Raw genomic sequence first — 25,438 nt, forward strand, 5'->3', positions numbered from 1 at the left:
AAATAATCATTAACCATATCTAGAAACAGTGCATATGAGCCAGAAAAATGGGATTTCGGGCTGAATATGATAATTTGATAAACATTCGAACATTTATTATTTTCTCTAGTCCAGGAGGCATTTCTTTTTACATATCTTCCAAATCCTTCCCACTAAAACCTATTACAAAAGGAACCAGTGAAGAAAGAAAAGAAATAGCTCCCTTCAGTAAAATACTCAAGGTATGGAGAGTTCCTCATGCTGGCTGGACATTTTGAGATGACTGCATTAAAATGAAATAGATCTTTTTGCATAAAAGTGTAATATAACAACATACATTTATATACTGTCTTTATTTTATAAAAAGTTCCAAAGGTGTTTCACAGAAGTGTAATCAAACAAAGAAGGAGATATTAAGAGAGATGACTGAAAGCTTTGTCAAATAGATGGGTTTTATGGAGGGTCATAAAGGAGAGGGAGGAGAGACTCCGGGAGGAATTCTAGAGCATGGGATCTAGCTGGCTGAAGGAACCACCAACAATGGTGGGGTGAAGGGATGGGAAATGCAGAAAAGTCCAGAGTCAGAAGAATGGAAAGTTTTGGGAGGAGCTTTAGGAGATCAGGAGTCAATGTACATCAACAAGGTGGCTGTGTGGGAATTGGTGCAGGATAGGATATGAGCTGCAGAGTTTTGACTGAGCTGAAGTTTATGAAAGGTGAAAAATGGGAGGCCAGCCAAGAAATCATTGGAAAAGTTGAACCTGGAAATGACAAAGGCATGAATGAGGGTTTCGGTGACAGATCAGCTGAAGCAGGGACGGTGGCGAGCAATGTTACAGAGGTGGAAGCAGGTGGTTTTTGTGGTAGAGGGGATTTGAGGTCAGAAGTTTAGCTTAGTATTGAGAATGCTGAAATTGCAAGCATTCCAGCTCAGCTTGAGACAATTTTAGGGTACATAGTTTGTACTGGGGCTGAAGGTGATAACTTCAGTCCTCCCAGTATAAAATTGGAGGTAATTACAACCTTCATCCAAGACTGCATATCAGACAATGCTATGACAACACAGATGCAGTGGACAGGTTAAGAGAAGCAGTAGAGCTGTAGAGCTGGGTATTATCAATGTACATGTGGCAGCTGACTCATTGCCTGTAGATGACGTCACCAAGGTGCAGCATGTAGATGAGGAAGAGGAGTGGGCCAAAAACAGATTGCTGGGGGACTTTGGAGGTAACGGTGTGGCTTGAGAAGAAAATCCATTGCTTTGCAATCGGATGGGTAAGAATCGAACCGACCACAGACAGTCCAACAGAGGAAAGGTGATGGAGGAGGATGTTATGGTTTGCCATGTCAAAGCCTGCACAAAGGTCGAGGAAGATGAGGAGAGATAATGCACCATGATCACAGTCACTGAGAATGTTATTTGTGGCATTTCAGTGTTGTTACAGGTTGATGGCTGATATTTAAACATGGAGTTGCAGGATAGATTGGTGTTATGTATTATATAGTATTGTGCACTCATTATTTTAATAAATGAATGTAACATTTATCTTTTGTTTGTCTTGGATGTTATACAAGTTTCAGTAAATAGTATTGTATGTTTGTTTCCTAAAATATCAAAAGGATGTATTTTGGCCCCAGTGTTTTGAAGAAAAAGAAAATAAATTTATAAAGTGCTCAAATCGCATCTCTCAAAATGATTCAAAGTATTTCATACACAATAAATTATGCTGAGGCATAGAGATTGTTGCTATGTATATCACCACTGTTGATTGGTTTACAATTTACAGCTCAGAAACTCAAATTAATTTTTCATTTTTTATTTGTAATGATTTCTCATTTAATCCCATACAGAATTCAAAAACAGCACTCTTGACTATTTTCATTGCAGTTCTGACCATTGCTTTTAACTTTATAAAGAAACACCCCAAACATAACAAGATTTACAAATATCACGAAAACAAATAGACCAATTCAAATAAAAATGCTTATTAACAGCAAACAACTGTGAAGCTTTAAACACAAAGATATTCAGAGGAAACTGTAAATGTAAATTATTGGTTTGTATGCAATTTTGTATTATTCCTTGATGTTAAAATGCAACATTAAATATTGCAAACACAGATGAACCTCGCTAATGAAAACTTTAGTGATGGGAACTACCTGATATAAAGGGCTTCATCAGATGGTCCCGAGCTACTCCCTATACAAGGCAATAGAGATCAAATCATGTTAATACAATGAAACCCTCAATCAGGAGAACAGACTTTTGGCTTTTTATACACCATGATTTGTCTATGTGACCTCAACCCTTTTACACATATTTCCTGCCAGGCTATGTCAAGTATGTATTGTATTATGGGAGTGGGGGGATGGTGGGGGGGGTGGGGGGGGGGGGGTGGGTGGTGGTGTAAAGCTGCTGGTAAATTGCATTCAGAATGTTGCATTGGTTTCCATTTTGTCCTGAAGTTCTTTTCTGCCTTTAATGAAAGAAAGAACTTGCATTATTTCGCACTTTTCATCTTTTTCATTCATCCCAAAGCACTTTACAGGGAATGAATTACTTTTCAAGTGAGGTTACTGTTGTTTTGTAAGCAAATGGGGAAGCTAATGGTCCATAGCAAGGTCCCACAAACAGCAATGAGAAAAATGAATCCCCTGTTCTTCAAACAGTGTCTTGCGATCTTATGTACAGTTGAATAGGCAGACAAGACCTAACATAACCTTAGAAAGACAGCACCTCTTTCAATATTGCACTTAAGTGTCAGCCTATATTTGTGTGGTTAACTGACCATGGGGCTTGTACCCACAAACATTCTGAGTCAGAGGCAAGAGCACTATCACTGAGCCAGATTGTCAGGTAATGATTTGTCTAGGTCATTGCCATCTTACTTTCTACTTGTTTTAACTGTTTGCTTCTGATTTCAATGGCAATACAGATATAGTGGCAACACTGCTATCAGAAGGAGGAAAACACCCTAAAGACCTTTGCTATATAAGAACATATAATCATAGAATGAACAAAGCAGCTGCCAGTCGGCCAACAAAGCAAAAGTACTTCAGTGGGCTAGTGTGTTCAATCTGCAAGACTGCAGAATACTACACCACCAAACATAGAAATGGGAAGAAAACATGGACAACCAGAATATCTTTGAAAAGCACTGTTTGGAAGGGTTTTTTAGAAACTGCAGTCACATGGGAAAGCGGTTAACAGTCAAAAGCAGGGTAGAATGGAAAAACTGTTGCTGTTCTATGTTCCTAAAGCATTACAGGAGCCATTGACAGAGTCTATAGAAATAGTTTCATATCAGCCCTTTAATATTTATGAACTGTTGTCACAAGCAGAGGAAATATCAAATTCCATTCAGATGAAGGGGCGATACTCAAAACGTGAACCTGACTGCCTGATCTGCTGAATGTTTCCGGCATTTTTTGTTTATGTTTCAGATTTTAGTATTTTGGCCACTAATTTTATTGTCAAGTAAATAACTCGGTATAATGGAAACATTTTAAAACATGTGCTTGCAAAAAAGGAACTTGAGAGTGTGACTACATCTGGGCTTTTAGACTTGCCAGTAATTGTTTTAGCAACTAGCTTCACCCCAGAATCAGTGGTGTGGCAAAGATCAAAAACTCACATGCTTTTTTGCAATACCTTATTAGGTCACAGAAAACTACTATTATGAAGGCTTTAATCTGTTAACTTTATATTGATCAAATTAAGGTACATTTATAGTAACTTATCATTTCATGTTAGCAGGATTCTAGGATTGTTAGTGTACATTATGGCTACTCTAGATAGTATAGTTTGGAATGGACCTGATATGTTCTCACTAACAAGGTCCATCTGTGTGCTCAATCTATGCAATTGTTGCACCAAGCAAATATAATTTCAGTTGCTTTAGGAATGCAAATTAAAATACCTAAGCTGTTTTAATAGTGTATTTTCAAGACTTTCTGTGTTATAGACTAAGATATATAAAAGTTCCTTAGTTTGGGATACACAGATAAAAGATTACACTATCAGCATACAATTGGCCTTTTACAACCCACTAACCTACCCTTGGGAGGGAAACTTCTCAAGAGGCAACTTCATCCAAATTTTTATACAAACTATAAGTATGACCAGATCATCGCTATAACACACATCTCGGGAGTCAAATAAAATGTGCATTATAGAGAGAGGGTATATTTAACAAGGTTACTCACTGGGTTAAGATGGAAAATCTGTTAGAAAATGGAGCAGACTTTGGCAATTTAGCTGCATTTGTGCTGTTTTTCCTACTATCCTATTGGAATGTGTAGGTGGCCTGGGACTAGGATGTTTGCCTTAATCAAGACGAAGCCAAGGTGAGATTGAGTGGCTCTGCATGGTGATGTCTGAGCCAGGATAGCACATTTTCCAGAAGCTGCAGAGCACGTAAGAAAAAGATAAAAAATATTGTAAGTCACTATGCTTAAACTGAATACTTTGAATTTCATGCAGTGCTGTATATTGTAAACAGAACTTTTTATTCTGGACACTGAAATAGAAGTCCTGCTTATAAACATACAGCACCACGATCTACTGTTGGATTCAATGATTGCTGCAGCAGATGACCACTGGAATGAGAATATATTTTTAACAAATCTGTAACCTACTGGCTTTTGAGAAGTTTCACCTGCCTCACCGGATTGTTGCATTTGATAAACCCTGACAGAATATACTGATGGCAGGATAGTGACATCGATATACCTCTCAACCTGCAATGTGCTGAAAGGGTGGAATTCAGTTCATCACTTGGGGTCAGAGCATAGTTTATGCAGAGTGAGCAAATCAGCTGCTATTACAAGCTTGGGAGTCTTGTGTTTAAGTTTTTCTCTGCAGCACTTAATGTCAGGGCATGCCAATGAAATCAGCACAATTGAGAGGAAACATTTCACTTTTTGTGATTTAATTATTTTTTAGATTAAACAATTTAAACATGAACATTAAAATAGATTACAGCATTAGAATTCTGTGTATTTTATTAAGTTAAAAAAAGCTTGATAAATGTAACTTTCTTTTACCTTTGAATAGCTTGACTGTCTGCTTGGTCTACTTGTTGCTTTCTCTTGCTTCTCAATGATTTTTATTTTCTTCATCTGTTAATTGGACAATTTTTCTGCAGGTTTCTGCCTCCATGTTTGGTGCTGTGATGAGTATATACTGGAGGGTTATTGTGGTAATTGTAACTTCAACTGATCAGAAAGCACTGTCATTAGAGCACAATTTCCTAACTGGTCACTTTTCCTGACTGACATATATGGGGCATTAAATACCAGACAGGTGATACATGTTGTGGGTTATGAAAGATGGGTAGTGTCTTTCCTTGTATATATCATTCTAAATGTTGCTTAACATAAATTCCTGATCAATGTTGTATAATTATTCTTATTTTCATTAAATTCATCATGTTTTATTAGTTTTATTTTTAGGAAGTTAATTGAAGGAAAATGTTTTCAAAAATCAAAATATCTTTGATTTTTTATTTACATCTCCCAGGAGACAGCATTACTGGAAGGCGTGTGGACAATGTGCAAGTTTGCACTATTGACGGAATGGGGCATATTTGGTGAACCTGATGGTCTTATCTTGTCCTTGTTCTTGTAAGTTCTTACCTGATCGATGGTTGCTGACTAACATTGCATGATATTGGATATGAATGGACATGCTGTTAGACTTGGTCAGGCAAACTTGTGTGCAGGACAGAGACATAATCCTCCATGACTTAGCTATTCAAAGCAATAACGTACTAATTTTGCACAAATTGGTGAAGGTATTGGACATTTTAAAGTTTCATCTATGTTTCATTTTTGCCAGATGTCTGGTGATGGAATGAGAGATGCTAATGCTGGTGAATGAAATAGTTTTTCTCTTTTAGCAGTGTCAGCATCAGATGTAGACTGAAGTTCTCTCTACTCACCATCATCAATGTGCCTAAACTTTAACTTCATCTTAGCATTCTCTAAAACAACATGAATTTTCCACTTTCTGAGTGACATGGACAATCTGTGCTGAATTATAAGCAGTTCTGTGCTGCAGCCCAAATAGAAATTAATTGAGAGCTTCCTCAACTTATTTCCACTATAACTATATCTATCTCAGTGGAAAAATGAAACTTTCATCCAACCATTCTAGACTGAATTTGATCTCAGGTTGCAGAGGTACCGATTCCTCAATCCTGCTAATATGTGTACACTGTTATTTAAACCTAAGATAGCAGGTGAATTGGAGGGAGCAGTAAATATGCTTTCTGGTGAGTTTTACGATTCCTGTTTAAACACTCTCAAGCAATTTAGTATAACCAAAATATATTGATCAGACATTCCTTGCACAGAAAACATTAATATTCGCCCTGATTGCATATATGGATAAACAGCAAGGTTACTTAATATTCTCTCCCCACAGATGCTGCCAGACCTGCTGAGTATTTCCAGCGTTTCTTGTTTTTATTTCAGATTTCCAGCATCTGCAGTATTTTGCTTTTATACTTAATATTAGAGACTGCTTTGGTTCAAAAAGTCCCCAATAAGAGCACTTCTGCATTTCAAAGGAACACTCCAGTGCTACCAAATTTCTATTTAATGGACAGAATATGCCCATCAATAATTTCTAATTTATTTTGCTCTCACATCATCTTTTTACATAGATAAATCATGGTGTAAAAAAGCCAAATGTTTTCCACTTACTGAGAGAAGCCATTGAAGTGTTTGCTACCAGATCATGATGAAACACTGCCTTCTACTAACAGAAATTACATGGAAGGCAATGAAGTTAGGCACATTTTTGTACTATTTTCTCTTTCACCAGTTTACAGGATAGCCATTAACACAGAGAAAACTCCTCTGCTTCTGTTTAGTTGCTTGTGAAGACCTGTTTTTTATAAAATTCCCAAATTAAAAAGTCCTGCATTGGTATTTATTTTGTCCCTGTACATTTTAGCCAGCAGCAGCTAGCAGTGTGACATCATCACATGGTGACAAAAGTCCACCAATTACCTCACAGGAAGTGAAAAACATTTACATTAACTTGCTTTTTTCCTGGTTGGTGAAATTATAAGGATGAACTTAGACTTGGAAATCAATGTTCGAGAAGGGTTCCATATGTTAAATAGAAACTGTTGATCTTTCTTCTTGTGGATCTCTTTTTCATCTATTATTGAATGAACAAGATGTGGACAACATCATTCAAACAGCAATTTTGAAAGACATTGACAAAATCGTTCCAAGCAAATTGTTTGCTGTGGTGAAGGGTTGAAATTTCAGAGGACAAAAATTCAATATTAGGAACTTAGGAATAAGAAGTGAAGTCAGGCAGAACAGTTTTTTAATCCAAGGCTAACAATGTTATGCAATAAGTTATCAGAAGGGACCATTCAGGCGGATGGTGTAAGTAGCTTTAAGAGATAATTATATTTGTTTTTTTGAGAGTGAAGGGTTTAAGGAATATATGGTGAAAAGGCCCATTGATCCCTGAGAAAGGGAAAGGTTTTTGGGGACCATGATTTTTTTCCCTGTTCCATAGAATTATTCTTATTTTGTAAACTACAATGCAAAAAGAAAAATATGAGCTGGTCTCATCTCCAAAGCATTGTGGGAGATGGGTAAATTGTGTAATGTGTGATGTTGTATCATTCACTGGATTGAGTGGGCTTGATGAGCCTGATGTTCTTGACTGCATCTTTGTGAGTGCTCGCAGGATTTCTTTAAGTTCTGTTACAAAGGAACATTAAAGCAGGCAATGATCTTTAATCACTTATAATTAGGCTCGCCCCGCCTTTTGATGAAGAAATCTTGAAAGCAGCTAAGTTATCAGGGATACTAAGTATGGAATAGTCCAACAAACTCAAATTCACATTTTTCCCAGGAATCTTACAGCAGAGAAATGACTAAAAATAGAATTTACTGCAAGTGTTAACAAATATTATATTTGCAATTAAGCACATTATTGGTAACAATAGCAATGCTTTCACTCAGCTATTTGTACAATATATACATGGTCAAATTCCCTTGAAATAAATCTCAATATCATTGCTGGTTAAAATCAGCAAGTACAGTATCGTTTTTGGTTAAATCAATTGATTTGGTCAGTAAAACCTGATATCTGTCTGTTATGATACCAGCTGATAGAAAAATAATAAAAACTCAACAAATAACCAGAAAAGAAATAGCTCCCTACAGCCTGAAACTCCACCTATGTCTACAGTAAAGAATAACACAGGTTGCAATGTTTTTGGAGTGTGGTTTTTCAATGTCATCTCATCTTGGGGTTGAAATGACATTGACAAATCACTTAAGTGCCATTTACAGTTTATGGTGTCACTTCAACACTTGAAGGCCTTGTAACATACCCCAATCCAAGAGCGATTTTGCATGTACTATAACAGGACAAGCACTTAATTTTTTCCAATTTTAGTTCACTAGTAAGACAACTTTTATTTCTTAACACCAATCGTCTCCTCCACTGTGCACATTAACTCACCTTGATGTAATGGAGGACTTTGCATTTAGCCAACAGAATAAGAATAATCAGAGAATAAGTTTTCAGCTGCTGTAATATCTTTCATTATTTTGGGCTGTCTACGCATGAATTACAAACACACACTGCATTCTCCTATAATTTTCTTGACTATCCATTATGCTGTATATAACATGCAATAATTTACATCTCTGTATGATAAAATATGTCAATTCCTCCATTAAATTGTACAGACTATTTTTCTATAAATTGGTAATTTAAACCTCCAACATTTCATATCTACTCTCCTTAAAAAATGGCCTGCTTACCTGTGCAGCCAATTAAGCCTCAGATAAAGCCTCCCACTGTTGAAGAATAAAGGCAAAGAAAACAATTCATTTATGCATGTTTCATGGATGGGCAAGAGATGATCTACAATAATTCCCAATGTACTTTCCCCACTTAAGGCTTGTATTGGAATTTGTGATTGTGTCACATATTTACATCCTGACTCAGCATCAACTGGGAACCGCAAACACGTCGTAATCCATCGCGATCATTTTCTACATGTTTCTTTCCTGTGCCAATAATATAATTTTCAAGATGTCATCATTTATATTATAATATTGTTCAGGGGAACATCATTATGGGTTCATGATGCAGGTGAGCAATGATGTGATTGTGGAATTTACTCCTTAGGCTGCTCGCCAACTGTCCATTTAGCTTCAGTTGGTCTCATATTGCCGATGTCTTCATACATTGCTGTCTGCATAACTTCCAAACCCTAAATTGAAATGAAAAGGAATCTTTTTTTAAATGGTTGCATTTTGCTAAGATAACTTCTTATACTCTCACATAAACTGTTTTGATTAAAATCTCAAAACTACTATGTTTATTAATGCAACTTAAATAGATCCTGTAATAGAAGACTGCTTTTTTACATTAAGGCCAATTCATATCCAATCTAAGTCCACAGAGTTAAGGCCAAACGGCTTCTAGTTCTGCTAGAAGGGTTGTAACAATGTCAAATACATTTGGCCAGTCCCAATGCCATGCCCATAATTCAACAGTAAAGGCTTTAGTGCCAATTCCTATTAAGGGGGTGAAAGATTATTTTACCAAAGTACTAAATTACATTAAACAGTTCAGAAATCATTTCCAGTACCGTATATGAAGAATATATTCGTGATTACAATCTGTAATATCATCAAACAGGTTTGGATGATCAGGTAGAAATTATGATCAGCTCTGTTCGGACATGAGATCTTAATGTATTTGTACTAAATTGTCCTTTATATTATTTTGCTGCAGGTATTAAACCACTTTAAAAATAGCGGAGAGGAACATAGTAAACAGAATTGAGAGCTGTATCAAACATAATTTGTACCCTATTGCCACATGCTGTGACAATCAGGCTTGAATGTGTTTTAACCACTATTTTTGATGCTGATGATAATGCTGATTCCCCAGTTGAATGCTCTCACTGGAGGAGTGGAACTCAAAGAGCATTGGTCAAGAAACTGTTGGCCTACTGCCATTGATTTTCCACCTATTTATTTGGATGGACAGAAAATCAGCAATTCAGGCCTACCAATTCCTGATCAGCACACCCTATGAGTGCCAATCCTCGCTGGGAAATCAACCCTTATATTTGCAGAGCTCATGCCCACTGCCAGTTCTGTCCATACTCTTTTATGATGTAATTCACAGTGCAGCTTTAGCAATTATGACATAATATCTGCAAGTTTATTAAGAGATCTTAAAGAATTGAAATGCAGAAAATTCAAGGGACAGTACAAATAAGAGGTTCACTGATGTTCGTAGTAAGTTGCAGGAAATGTTTTATAAGAACAGGTGTATTATACCACGTAACACACAATTATTCTGTTGCTGAGTGAATTTGTGTGTAACGTGACCTATCTCTTTAAGACCATAGCATCTAATTCCGCTACTTGGGTACAACATGAGGTCAATTAGATGCTAATTGTTGTTGCTAAGAGAAATTTGTCAGTTGATTGGCAGCTGCTCATATATTCCCAGCTCTTCCACTTGGGAAGGGGCCAGGTTATCAAGGTTAGAAGAAACCAGAATGAAATGGATGGCTTTTTTTTGCTCTTTTAATACTTTTTTAAGATACGATTTGCTTATTGGTAGATTCGTTCTCTGTTCAAGTGTAGTTTGTTGCTGTTTCATGATATTTCAGGCACAACATTTGGTTCCTGCGAACAGACATTCCCGCTGGTGTAACATTAGTTTTAAAATTTCCCCTTTGTTTGCTTCATACCTCATACATGTGGTACGTCTCTGCTTCTTCAGACTTCTTTGCCTGATTGCTCTGTGAAGAATAAGATTGATTATGCTCATAGCTCCTCTTTCTTTAGGACTTCTGTTTTATTGAACCTTGTCCTTAACAAATATTAGCACTCATACTGAAATTAAATGCCCATTTGTTGAATTTGAGCACCAAACACTATATGGAGCAATTAAATAAATTGTCATTCAAATACTAAAACCATTTGTTATCTGAATATTTTGTTTCACACTGGGGCTGAAATTTCAGCTGATGATGAGATGCTATACATCAATAAACTTGTTAAATTGTGGCTTAAATCTTTTCCTGATAACTCTAATAATAACCATGGTAAACATCACAATGTGAATGCCCTCCGGTATTATTCAAATATAGATACCCATGTGGGGCATTAGCAGCAGGCTTCTCGGAAGCAGCTCAAATACTGACTTAAAATAAATCATCTCTATAATTTCCATACGTTAAAAGAAAATATATCAGATTTTGTGACACTGTGGATTGACAGATGGTCTTTTCAATTGACGTCTGGGATCAAATCACTCAAGAGTATTGAAATGAAAGTCTTCTCTTTCTGCTGGTCACAAGAGCTCCAATTTTAAGTCTGGATGATGTTAGTCAATTTCCTAATGAGCAGTAACCTCAGCTATCTTTTCTCCTCACTACTGTTGAGGTATTGAGGCCAATTATAACACCCCTGCTACTGGAATCAGCTAACTCAGCCAGACTCTTGGCTTGTATGTTTGGCACTATGGCAGACTATACATTTACTCAATACCAGGCCTCTGGGGGATGAGAAAGAAAACATTTCTGAAACACACTGCTGAAGGTTAGGAAAGTAAGTAGCTGATCACATCCAGGGTGGCAGTAGGGACACAACATCTGGCCTGAGTGTTCATAGGTCAGGAAGAGGAAAACCAGTCAGAGTTATTAATCCTGATTGCTCTCCAGTAATGTGCTGCTAGAAATGCACTCGCATGCAATGGATTGGAGTAAGCTACAGTCGAACAACCAGTTGGCACTCACCGACAGGGATCAAACATAAAGAATGGCCATTTAGCCGAGGTACTGGAGGACAATCAAGGCTGTGAATCCACACACCAGCAAGGAATTAATGCTTTCAGGAGAGGAGGAGGGAGAACATAGGAAACCGGCAGGGAAAAAATAAAAAGTAGCGATCACATTTGTTTTAGGTGTCTTGAGTAAATTTCAGCAGGGACACTCTTCATGTCTTCGTCTTAAAATCAAGGTAGATCTTGTCTTGCTGCAATGGTGTAAAACAAGTGACAGCAAGTTGGCAGCCTGTTTTACAACTCTCTCGACAGTTATTTCACATTGAGAAGAATGTAATGCGGGCTGCTGACTTGCTATCACCCATTTTATACTATCATGCCAAGTCAAGCTCTACCTCGGGGAGCCATCTTCAGCCCCAAATTATATTGTCTGTTATTGTTTCATCTTCAATACCTGGCTGTTAAGAATCACCTAGGCAGAAAGCAGCAAAGATCTCTTGGTTTTCCTTGCATTGAGTATTTAGGTGGATAAAGAGAAACTATTTCCTCTGGTGGAGGAGTCCAGAACAACGGGACAGAACCTTAAAATTAGAGCCAGCTGATCAGGGGTGACATCAGCAAGCAAATCTTCACACAAAGGTTGGTGGAAATCTGGAACTGTCTCCCCAAAAAGCTGTTGAGGCTGGAGAGAAATTGAAAATTGCAAAATTGAGATTGCTGAGATTTTTGTTAGGCAAGGGCATTATTGGTTACAGAACCAAGGTGGGCAGACAAAGTTAAGATACAGATCAGCCATGAGCTAGATGGATGGCAGAACAGGCTTTTGGGGCTGAATGCCTGCTCTTGTTACTATGAAAAACAAGCGAGTTCTGTATGGGGTGTCTGATTCTCCATAAAAGATGTTCCTTTCTATGTTCTGCCCAGACAATCCTTAACACCCACATAGTAAAGACAAAAATCTATCTCAGTTACTCGAGCAATGTACAATATTTGCAGAAGGAGAAATATTAAATAGTTGTCAGAACGAATTGCTGCTTACTTACCATGTTCAAAAACAGCATTGCTGGCAAAGTGAGACAGAGGACCAGCAGAATAGCCTGCATTATAATCAACATGTCCTTAATTGTTTGCGAGCCTTTTAGCTTTTCTTTATTGATGGGTTCTGAAGGCGGAAATAACAAAACAGCATTTTACAGCAGAGAACAGCATTGCAGTCGAGCTCTAGCATGTTGCTATTAGGGTTACCAAATCTGGTCCAGTTTCATCACATGACTTTTCAACTCCAACCAGTGTCCCTGTACTCCTGCCATTGGTCACCTGAGACATCAGTCAATGATGGTGGCTGCAGTACCCACAGTGCCCTGTGCTCCAGAAATCACTCGGTCCAGAGCATAAATTCACCAGATTGCTGTGCGCCAAAGTTGCATTGTATCCTGGGTGTTTTGTGGTCTTGTGATTTCATACTGTTTCTTGTGTGTCTGAGAAGAAATTATTTGTATGATTTCTCTCCTGGATTGTTTGCAAAAGTGTTCAAGAGATTAAATTCAAGGACAATTCAGGTAACTTGAAATCCTTGTTTCTTACTACAGCATATTCACTTTCAAGCTAAACTGACATCTGGTACATAGCAGGGTAAATGGTGACATTGTAATTACCTACATTAGAAGACATGGGAAATACCTATCAGATGTTTTGGGGTATAATTTCCATTGATTTTTCTCAATCTCCTACTGTAACTTCAGTGAATAATCTGTGCAAATCATGCAGGAATGATGTAAATGGCCACTTACACCATTTTCTTAGTGTTTCAGCCAAAGTTGCAGCAGGGGATCAGGTGTGTCCTCGTGAAATTGGAGGGGCTCTGTGCTGATTCCAATCTTATCCCACCAAAAAATTGATTTTTCAATTAAATAGCATAATAAAACTTTTTGAAAAATTCAATAAATGAGCCCTAGTACACATTTACCCAGACAGGAAATTGATGCTAAGTCTAGCCCAAACTCATTTACAAAGTTTTAGGTTCTCCAAACTCTTAAATATGTCAGGTCTGGCAGCATCTGTGGAGAGAGAAACAGAGTTAATGTTTCATGTTGAAGACCTTCCATCAGAACTGGTCATCAACCTGAAATGTTAAATCTGTTTCTCTCTCCACAAATGCTGCCAGACCTGTTGAGTATTTACAGCACATTTTGTTTTTATTTCAGATTTCTAGCATCCACAGTATTTTGCCTTTACCTTAAATGTGTCAGTCCTGCTACAACTACACTGCCCAAAAAAAGTTTGAGTTTCACCCAGTTATACCTAACTAAAAGACTAAGAAACATCAACTACATTGATTTTCATCAAACATTGGGACTTTTTGGTTTGTATGGGAAGTATAGTTGCAAACTGAGCAATAAAGGGAAATATTATCAACTGTCAGCTTAGCTCGGAGGTTGTATTCTCACCTCTGAGTCAAAAGGTTACATGTTCTGTGCAATATTGAGGGAATATTGCATTGTTGGAGGTGCTGTCTTTTGGATGAGAAATTAAATTGAGCACCCATCAGGCAGATGTATTCAGAACAGGAGTGATGTCCTGACCAATATTTATCCCTCAAACACAACATCTAAAACAGATTAACCTGTCATTTCTCCCATTCGTTGGGCCTTGCTGTATACAAACTGGCTGCCATATTTGCCAAAACTAATTCTTGGGCTGTGAAGTGCTTTGGGGCACCTTAGTGATGGGAAAGATGCTTAATGGAAATGGCAGAGACTTTGAACAAGTATTTTGTATCTGTCTTCACAGGAGAAGACACAGTAGAAAATAGTAGAATATCAAGAGGCAAGAGGGAGGGAGGAACCTAAAACAATCACTATCATTAGAGAAAAAGTATTCAGAAAATTAATGGGATTGAAGGATATCAAGTCCCCTGGACCTGATAGCCTACATCCTAGGGTCTTAAAAGAAGTGGCTATAGAGTCATAGAGTTATACAGCACAGAAACAGGCCCCTTGGCCCATCGTAAAATACATTGGATACATTGGTTGGAATCTTCCAAAATTCCCTAGATTCTGGAAAGATCCCAGTGAATTGAAAAACTGCAAATGTAACACCTCTATTCAAGAAAGGAGGGAGACAGAAAACAGGAAACAGTGGGACAGTTATCCTAACATCTGTCATTGGGAAAATGCTAGAATCCATTATTAAGGAAGTAGTAGCAGGACATTTAGAAAATCATAAAGCCATCAGACAGAGTCAACACAGTTTTATGAAAGGGAAATAGTGTTTGATAGATTTATTAGAGTTCTTTAAGGATATGACAAGCAGGGTGGATAAAGGGGTAGTGTATTTGAATTTCCAAAAGGCACTCGATAAGGTGCCACATGAAAGGTTCCTACACAAAATAAGAACTCATGGTGTTGGGGGTAATATATTAATATGGATAGAGGAATGGCTAACAGGAAATAGAGAGTCGGGATAAATGGGGCATTTTCAGGTTGCCAAACTGTAACTAGTAGAGTGCCACAGGGATCAGTGCTGGGGTCTCAACTGTTTATGATCTATATTAATGACTTGGATAAAGGGACTGAGTGTATTGTGACCAAATTTGCAGACAATACAAAGAAAGGTAGGAAAGCAAGTTGTGTTGAAGACACAAAGGGGGGAATTTTATGCTGTCTCCCATGTCTGGTTTGATGGCGGGGAGAGCATATAATTGGGCGGGATGGTGGTGTTGGAGACCCCACCACCTTCCCACCCCGCTGAAATTGAGGCCATTAAGTGGGCAATTAATGCCCAATTAAGGGCCTCATCCCACAGCAGCCAGAATTAGGCCAGCGGCCAGCAGGCCTGTTGCCGCACAGAGAGCATGCCAAGCAAACATATGAGGATTGCTTGCCAGCTCTGGGCAGAGGGGAGGTTGGGGGTGGGGTGAGGTGGTGGGGTCCTTCATTGAAAGGCACTTAATGCCTGATCGAGGGACCTGGCATCAGGAAGGGGGGGACCCGCTGACAGCCACCAACCATGCCTGCTACAGACCCCCTTACACCGCCCCCCTACTCCGCAACCTCTAACCTGTGAAACCCCTCCTGCTGAGACTTACCTGTGGCCTGGTTCCAGGACCTCGGACTAGTCCAGTACCAGCAGCAGCCACCGCCTCCGCAGTGGCGCTGTTCAGTCATAGAGCTGCCAGCCTCTGATTGGCTGATAGCTCTCAGCAGGTGTGACTTCATCCTCTGGGGTCCTTGATCCCGAGGAAAGCCCGCCACTGTCCATTTAAGTGCCCAATTGACACTTGATCTAGCGGGCCTTCCACAGAGCAGACAACGCAGTGCTCGCACTGGCGCTTTTGCTTGTGATCAAGACCCCCATCGCCCGGATAAAATTCTGGCCAAAATGTCTGCAAAGAGATATAGATAGGTTAATTGAGTGGGCCAAAATTTGGCAGATGTAATATAAAGTGGGAAATGTGAGATTATCCACTTTAGCAGGAAGAATAGAAAAGCTGAATATTTACGTGGAGAGAGACTGCAGAATACTGCGGTACAGAGGGATCTCGGTGACCTTGTACATGAATCACAAAAAGTTAGCATGCATGTACAGCAAGTAATTGGGAAGGCAAATGGAATGTTGGCATTTATTGCAAGGGGGATGGAGTATAAAAGTAAGGCAGTCTTGCAGCAACTGTACAGGGCATTGATGAGACTGCACCTAGTCTACTGCATACAGTTTTGGTCTTCTTATTTAAGGAGGGATATACTTGCTTTGGAAGCAGTTCAGAGAAGGTTCACCAGGCTGATTCCTGGGATGAAGGAGTTGTCTTATGAGGAAAGATTGAGCAGGCTGGGCCTATACTCATTGGAGTTTGGAAGAATAAGTGGTGATCTTATTGAAGCATATAAGATTCTAAGGGGACTTGACAGGGTAGATACAGAGAGGATATTTCCCCTTGTGGGGGAATCTAGAACTAGGGGGCACTGTTTCAAAATAAGAGTTCTCCCTTTTAAGACAGAGATGAGGAGTTAATGAGGTTGTTAATCTTTGGAATTCTGTTCCTGAAAAAACAGTGAAGGCTGGATCATGGAGTATATTCAAGGCTGAGTTAGACAGATTTTTGATCTACAAGGGAGTCAAGGGTTATGGGGGCAAGCAGGAAAGCAGAGTTAAGGCCACAATCAGATCAGCCATGATCTTATTGAATGGCGGAACAAGCTCGAGGGGCCGAATAGCCTACTCCAGTTCCTATTTCTTATTATTTTATTATAATCTTATATAAATGTTTAAGTCCTTTCTTTCCTCATGTTAAAGATGCAATGCACTCGCCTTCTTATAATGAATTTATTATCTGTAATATATGAGTACATTATCATTTTACAGTATGCTGCATTTAAACTTTTCATGAGTCATGCTTCTACTTTCTTAGTTTAATCCTTGCATTTTTACCTGTGTGCGGAAAATCCAGCCTGTAACTGTAGCATCACTGCCTGCTGTGTATGCTGCTGTTGTCAGTTGTTTATACCATTAGCTCACTCACCAAATGGTCTGTTTCCATATTCATTATTACTCGTGTTTCTTTTTATAATGATGCCTGCAGCACAGATGTGATTACTGTCTTATTACACTTGCCAGTTTTGTCTCTTCTAATCCTGCCAAGGCTTCAATTATTGGATTCCTTTCCACAGAAGCTTAGGATCAAAACTCTGCTCTATTCTGTGTCATTAACATTATCCTCCTAGCAAGTTTTTTCCTAAGTCTCTTGCTGATGGATGAAGCAGTCAAATCCTAGTCGGCTTCCTGCTGCTAACCCAGGGACTATGGCAAGCATCTATTGGCAGCTAGGGAAAGAACTGGGCCAGAATCTGTGCTCCACCCCACAGACATTTGTATTGTAGCAGTGGTGCTGGCAAGGGGGCAGGGAAAGGGAAATTACATAGAACTTACAGCGCAGAAACTGGCCATCCAGCTCAACTGCTTGATCCTGGCATTTATGCAACACAGAAGCCTCCTCCCATTCCTCTTCACTTGACCCTGTCAACATTTCCTTCTATTCCTTTCTCCCCTAAATAATTATGTAGCATCCCCTTAAATGCATCTACGTAATTCGCTTTAGCTACTCCTTGTGGTAGTTAGTTCCATATTGCTAGCACTCTCTGGGTAAAGGAGTTTCTGCTGAATTCTGTATTGAATTTATTGGTGACTATCTTATATTTATGGAGCCTAGTTTTGGTCTCCCACCCCAACCCCCCAACCAAGTGGAAACTTCTTTATGTTTCCCCTATGAAGCACCTTCATAATTATGAAGACCTCTACTGGACCACCCCTCAGTGTTTCCTTTTCTAGGGAAAATAGCCCCAGTTTGATCAGCCTTTCCTTATAAGTATAACCTCTCAGTTCTGGTATCATCCTTGTAAATCTTTTTTGCCCCTTCTCTAGTGCCTTTATATAATATAGAGACCAGAATTTTGCACAGTGTGATCCAGCCAATGTTTGACGTACGTTTAACTTAGCTTCTCTGCTTTTCAATTCTATCCCTCTAGAAATAAACCCCAGTGTTTGGTTTGCTTTTTTATTACTTTATTAACTTGCATTGATGCTTCTAGTGATTTATGTATTTGTACCCCTAGATCCTGTTGCTACTTTACCCCATTTAGATTCTTAATTCAGGTCAGATGATGAGGTAGTGATAGACCTCACTGCCCAAGTTTTGCTCCTTTTCCAATTTTAGGTGGAAAAATGGAGGGAAGTCCAGCCCAATATGTCTTCAAGTCTCACATTATAAAATTGATAATCACCTTTGTTTAATTTGAAGCTGCATTAACTCCAAACGTTAATACAATTAGACGATATCTACATGAAATAAACACTATTAGTATTCCAGGAAAAACAACTTTTACAAGCCATAGGCTTATTTATTTTTTTTATCACAAAAAACACCTACCTTTGTAAAAGCATCCACCTTTGACCCTGCCTCAGCTCATCTGCTGCTGAAACCCTCATCCATGCCTTTGATGCCTCTAGACTTGACTATTCCAATGCTCTCCTGGCTGGTCTTCCATTTCACATCATCTGTAAACTTAAGTTCATCCAAAATTCTGTTGCCTGTATCCTAACTTGCACCAAGTCACAGTCACCCATCATCAACCCTGTGCTCATTGGCCTACATTAACCCTTGGTCCACCAATGCCTGAATTTTAAAATTCTCATCCTTGTTTTCAAATTACTCTATGGCCTCATCCCTCCCTATCTCTGTCTTCTTCTTAGGCAGTCCCTTGGGAATGAGGATGACTTTCTTCCACTCCAGGGTTGTGGGTCCTTAGGTGACTGAATAGTCCAATTCTAGATCCGCACACTCTGCTACAGGTGGGGCAGGTGGTGTTTGGTGAGGCAAGTGAATGGAATGCTCGAATTTCCGAAAGCTTCCTCCGCTGTTTGCATTTGATCGCTTGCCTGGGCGTGTCAACGTTGTTCGAATTGGCTGGCACCTTCACGGATGCTTCTTCTCCATTTTGTGCGGTCTCGGGCAAGAGATTCCCATGAATCAGTGGAGATGTCACATTTTTTCAGGGACGCTTTAAGGGCATCCTTGTAGTGTTTCCTCTGCCCTCCTGGTAGCCTCTTGCCGTGATGGAGCTCGGAGTAGAAAGCTTGTTTTGGGAATCTTGTGTCAGGCATGCGGACGGTGTGGCCCATCAAACGTAGTTGACTGGCTATGACCAGTATCCCGATTCTGGGGATGTTGGCCTGAGAGAGGACACTGATATTGGAGTGCCTGCTCCTGCCACTGAATTTGCAGGATCTTGGAGGCATCGCTGGTGATAACGCTCCAGGGATTTGAGATGTCTGTTGTACAGTATCCATGTTTCCCCACACATACAGGAGGGCAGGAAACACTGCGGCCCTGTAGACCATGAACTTGGTGCCAGGTTTGAGGTCTTTGTTGTCAAACACTCTTTTCCTCAGACGACCGAAGGCTGCACTGGCACACTGGAGGCAATGCTGAGTTTCATCGTCGATGTCTGCCCTTGCTGAGAGGAGGCTCCCAAGGTATGAGAAGTGATCCACATTGTCCAGTGGTTCGCCATGGATCTTGATAGTCGGGAGGGAACAGTGTTGCACTGCGGGAGCAGGCTGGTAGAGGACCTTTGTCTTCTGGATGTTTAGCTTAAGGCCCATTCTTTCATACGCCTCCATGAATGCATCGATGAGGGTTTGAAGCTCGGCCTCTGAGTGTGCACATATACAAGCATTGTCAACATACTGCAGCTCAGTGACAGAGGTTGGAGTGGCCTGGGTTCAGGACTGGAGGCAACGTAGGTTAAATAGTTTCCTGTTTGTCCTGTAGAGTAGATCTACTCCCGCAGGGAGCTTCAAGGAGATGAGGTGGAGTGTTGCGGCGAGGAAGATGGAAAAGACCGTTGGTGCGATGACACAGCCTTGCTTGATCCCAGTTTGCACTCGGATTGGGTTAGTGGCAGATCCGTTGGCAAGGATTACAGCTTGCATGTCGTCGTGCAGCAGGCACAGGGAAGCCAAATTTGAGGAGGATGTTCTATAATCCCTCCCAGTTGATAGCGTTGAAGGCCTTTGTCAGGTTAAAGAAGGCCATGTATAAAGGTTGCTGCTGCTCCCTACATTTTTCTTGGAATTGTCTTGCTGTGAAGATCATGTCCACTGTGCCTCTTGATGGACAGAATCCACATTGTGATTCCGGTAGGAGCTCTTCAAGCACGGGGAGGAGATGGTAGAGAAGGACTCTTGTGATGACCTTCCCTGTAGCGGACAGCAGGGATGCCCCTCTGTAGTTACCACAGTTGGTCTTGTCGCCTTTTTTGAAGATGGTCACAATTACAGTGTCTATGACCTCTATGGCATCACCCCTCCCCATCACTGTAACCTCCTCCAGCCCTACAGTCCTCTGAAAGCTCTGCACTCCTCCAATTTTGGTATCTTGTGCATCCCCAATTTTAATTGTGCCACCATTAGCGGCAGTGCCTTCAGCTGCCAAGTCCCAAAGCTCTGGAATTCCCTGCCTGAACCTCTCTGCCTCGCTATCCCACTCTGCTCCTTTAAAACACTCTTTAAAACTTCTGTGACCAAGTCTTGCTCTAACATCTCCTTATGTGGCTCACACAGAAGGTGGTATTGCTGATAATAGTTTGAAAAAACTGAGTGGTTTGCTCGGCCATTTCAGAGAGAGCATAAGACTCAACCACATGAATGGAGCTGGAGATAAGCATAGGCCAGACCTGGTAAGAACAGCAGGTGTCTTTCAGTAAAAAATATTAGTGAACCAGTTGGGTTTTTATAATCTAATCGCTTCATGGTCACTTTTACTGATATCAGCTTGATAGTTCCAGACTTTTTAAAACTGAATTCAAATTCTCAAACTGCCACAAACATTTGAACTCAAATTCTTTGGATTAATTGTTCAGGCCTCTGCAATATTAGTCCAATAACAACCACTACACCACTTACCACAATTTGTGGATATTTTTTGATCTGTTCTCTAATTTTAAATTGAGACGTAGGCATGAGTATAAAGCATGATTCTCCACTTTGTACCTAGATTTACTCTTTTGATAAAATTAGTTAACAGAAGAAAATATACATGCAGGTAGGGTTGAGAAAGCCAAATCAAACTCTCCTAACACACGGAAGGAAATAACTCAGGCAATACAAGCCAAGCAGAGAAGTAAAACAGTGGGCCCATAGAGATAACAAGGCACACTAAAAGATGTCCTGGAGCAAGCTTCCTCATTGCATGAAGTATTGTAGACTCAGTTGCTAATGACATATTCTCAGCACAGTCATTACCCCGACAGTAATCAAAGTTTCACTGTAGTGTGCAAGTCCTCAACGAAACTGTGGCTATAAAATTCTTGTTAAAAAAAACTCACTATCTGCTTAAGTAACCTAGGTTGAGACTGCAGGTAGCAGTCAATAGACAATGCCCACAGTTTCCTTAACATTCTCTATCCCATGCATTTAAGACAAGACCCAACCTTTCTTTGTACTAATCTTGCGGTATTGTGAAAACATTTGTTTGGGTTGACCAAATCTTTCTCTGGGGTTTGATTATACATTTTGCATTAGGGGGCACATTCACCTTCTGGACAACTTTACTAAACTCACATCCCTTGACAATAGTCATCACAAATAGCTTAATATCTTTAAACATCATTCTTTTGAAGGCTTATTTAAGTGTTTGTAGCATAAAATTAGGCATCATGTTAATCCGAGTTACAAACATAAATCCTGATTCCATTTGCTCACATATTAGCAGAAAGAGGTTTGTCTGACCTCTCTAGCTCATATATGTTAGATATTGGGATTTTGGCACACAATAGGGGGGGAGGGGGGATAGTGGAGGGGGGTGTGGTGGCAATGGGGTGTGGGTGACGGGGATTGCAATTTTCAACTGGTGCTCATCCATTTTACACAGGAATATTGGGCAGCTGGCATAGGAAATTAGGGGCTCGGCCCTTGCTCCCTAAGTTAGATGGCCAATGCCCAACAGATACAGTTTTTCTGCCTGTTTTGAGCAGAAGGTTATTTATGCAAATCGCCATTGTAGGACCCCAGTTGTAGCTCTGCCTATTTGGATCAGACAGTGTGCCGTCTAACCAGTGGTGCTCCGCCTGGGTCCACAAAAGAAATGCGGGCTGCTGACTCGCCCTACATCTGGGATTCACTCCCCCCCTCATAAGGCCCTTCCACAGCTGGCGAGCTGCAGCAGAGCATCTGTTTGGTACCTGCAGTACGCCAGTTACACACAAATGAGGCCCTAACCAGAAGATTGTTCGGGCCTCCTAATGCAGGCATCAGGTGGGGGACTTGACTGCTCCAATTACTTCATGGCCATTTTGTGCGGAAGTTGAAAATGGCCCCCAAACTTTCCTACAGTGCACAGCACTGACAGGGCAAAAATAAAAATACAATGTATCAGAAAATTAATGTAAAACAAGTGAAATATTTGTAAATTAGCTTGACAAAAATCTATATGTGACAAATAGTTGGCAGTTCAGTCTTTGTTCTTTTAGTTTCAATATTATCAGTAAACACATGCTGGAAAACTCAAATATCAGTGTAGACTTTCAGCTTGCCAGCTGGGCATAAAGCTAGTATTGTGAATCAGCTGCTCAGATAGAAACCATCTGGTCTTGAAACTAGTGGAAATGAAAATCATGCAACTTCTATAACGATGCCAACTTTACACCCAAACGGCAAGGTGAAAATTTATCCTATCTACTTCAGATTTCCTTCTTAGCTGAGTAGTAGTGTAAATGGTAAGTGACATTGAAGCAATTCTTTTCAATGCAACATGCTCGAATTGGATTTGCTTAGATAAAGGTTGTTGCTGAAACAGTATGAAATGGCAAGAGTTTCACAATATGATGAAGCTGTGGTTATGTTGAATTCACTCTGTTTGCACTGTGGGATGGATTCAGAAATCAGCATCAAATCTGTAACAATTCCACATGCCCAAAATTAGCTTCTGCATGGCTTCTTTCTATTCACTCAGTGATTGTACCAATTAGAATTGACTCTGTCTATAATTACTTTCAGATGGTTTATTCCAAATTTCCAGCATTGATGACTTGAATTTTTATCTTCAGAATGGAGCCAATCTGGCTGTTTCTAGGACTAGTGTGAACAGTAGCTATGGAGATGAATTTTGAAAGAACATTAGCAGCAGGAGAGAGATGTCACACTAGTGGTGATTTTGATGGCAAACTCCATCTTCAGGCAATACTTTATAGAAAGAAGTAGAATCATAGAATTGTTGCAAAACAGAAGAAGGCCACTTGGCTTGTCTTGTCCATGTCAGCTGTCTACGACAGTAACTCAGCTAGTCAACACCCCTGCCCTTTCCCCAAAGCCCTGCAATATTTCTTTCTTCAGATGCTTATCCAACTCCCTTTTGAAAGTCATCGATTGAATCTGCCTCCACCACACTCTCAGGCAGTGAATTCTAGATCCTAACCACTTGGTGCGTAAAAATGTTTTTCCTTATGTTGCTATTGGTTCTTTTGCCATTCACCTTAAATTGATGCCGTCTGGTTCTCAATCCTTCTACAATAGGAACAGTTTCTCTCTATCTACTCTGTCTAGACCCCTCATGATTTTGAGCACCTTTAACAAATCTCCTCTCAACCTTCTCTTCACTAAGGAGAACAACCCCAGCCTCTTCAATCTATCCATGCAACTAACGTCCCTCATCCCTGGAACCATTCTTGTAAATCTTTTCTGAATCCTGTCCAGTGCCTTCACATCTTCCTAAAGTGTGGTGCCCAGAATTGAACCCAGTACTCCAGTTGAGTCTGAACCAGTGTTTTATAAAAGTTCATCATAACTTCCTTGCTTTTGCACTCCATGCATCTATTTATAAAGCCCAGCATCCCTATGCCTTTTTAACTGTTCTCTCACCCTGCCCTGCCAACTTCACATAAACTCCAAGGTCCCTCTGTTCCTGACCTGCTTTAGAATTGTACTCTTTATTTTATAATTCCTTCCCTTATTCTTCTTACCAAAGTGCATCACTTCACCCTTGTCTGCATTAAATTTCATCTACCACGTGTCCACCCATTCCACCAGCCTATGTCCTCTTGACGTCTATCACTATCCTCCTCACAGTTCACAATACTTCCAAGTTTTGTGTCATCTGCAAATTTTGAAATTGTGGCCGCTACACCCAAGTCTAGATCATTAATATATATATGTAGAAAATCAGTGGTCCTAGTACCAACCCCTGGGGAACCTCACTAAAGAACTTCCTCCAGTCCAAAATAGCAGGACAACCGAAAACCTTGTTGGACTTTTAAATGATTTTGCTCCTCATCATCTCTGCATTTTGTCGTCTCATCTCTCCTCTCTCTACTTCTGTAGCTAATACCATGCATTAGGAGAAAGCGATTATTTTATGTCTGAGGTATTAGCTTACATCATATTGGTACCACTATCAACAATGTGTATTTTCTGTAACATACTAACATGCCTGCTATTTTCAAAGGCATGATATGAATGTAAGTCTTTTTACTTTTCATCCCCATTGTCTGTAAAGTGGAATCTGGAGTCACAGGTTGGACAATGTTTATTGTGTAGATGGTGCCCAGCATGGCCTATGATAGGCCTGCACCATGGCTGTAGTTCAACAAAAACCTTTTTCTTCTATCTCAACAAATTGAAACTAACAAGTAAAAAAAATGTAGTAGGTTGTGCAGTTTTTGTGCCATATTACTGCCCAGGTGGTAAAGGTGAAATTTACTCCCATAATGTTTAAATAAATATTCCCATTAATACACATGCCACAAACTGAGAATTCTAACAGATCCTGGAGTTGTGGTTTAAGCATTACCTGGGGGGGAAAAAACAACAGCGGTTAAGAAGCTCTTTCCAAATCTCCAGACCCAAAAAATTTTTAAAGGAGAAAATAGTGAGTAAGAAACTCTAAGTGCAAATAAAACTCCATTATCTGGGCTTCTTGAGTTGGCTTACTAGTGTTTGTCAGCCATATATGTTTATGAGTCATACTTTGGACATTTCAAAGTTATACCTTTCACTCACATCGAAGATGCTGGGGTAACCCCCCTGGCTGCCATCTTGCTATAAATGTGAATGACAGCAAGAGAAAGGTAGGTAGCTAGCAGATTGCAGGTTGTGGAGAGAGTAGGAAGCAAG

General features: G+C 39.8%; 1 protein-coding gene across 2 annotated transcripts in view; it reads right to left on the bottom strand.

Moving 5' to 3' along the window:
• Positions 1–1,780: 1,780 nt before the first annotated feature.
• The window catches only part of LOC137348068 (B-cell antigen receptor complex-associated protein beta chain-like), a 35,988-nt gene continuing 12,330 nt past the window's right edge, over positions 1,781–25,438 (bottom strand). For both annotated transcript variants that reach the window (XM_068013217.1, XM_068013218.1), the window contains 3 exons: positions 12,820–12,938; positions 10,740–10,790; positions 1,781–9,239 (listed from right to left, as the gene is read on the bottom strand). In XM_068013217.1, coding sequence (XP_067869318.1) covers positions 9,144–9,239; positions 10,740–10,790; positions 12,820–12,938 — 266 coding nt within the window. In that variant the 3' untranslated portion in view covers positions 1,781–9,143. The remainder of the gene's footprint in view (positions 9,240–10,739; positions 10,791–12,819; positions 12,939–25,438) is intronic.

This window comes from Heterodontus francisci, chromosome 33 (genome assembly GCF_036365525.1).
Source record: "Heterodontus francisci isolate sHetFra1 chromosome 33, sHetFra1.hap1, whole genome shotgun sequence".
Classification (NCBI taxonomy): Eukaryota; Metazoa; Chordata; class Chondrichthyes; order Heterodontiformes; family Heterodontidae; genus Heterodontus; species Heterodontus francisci.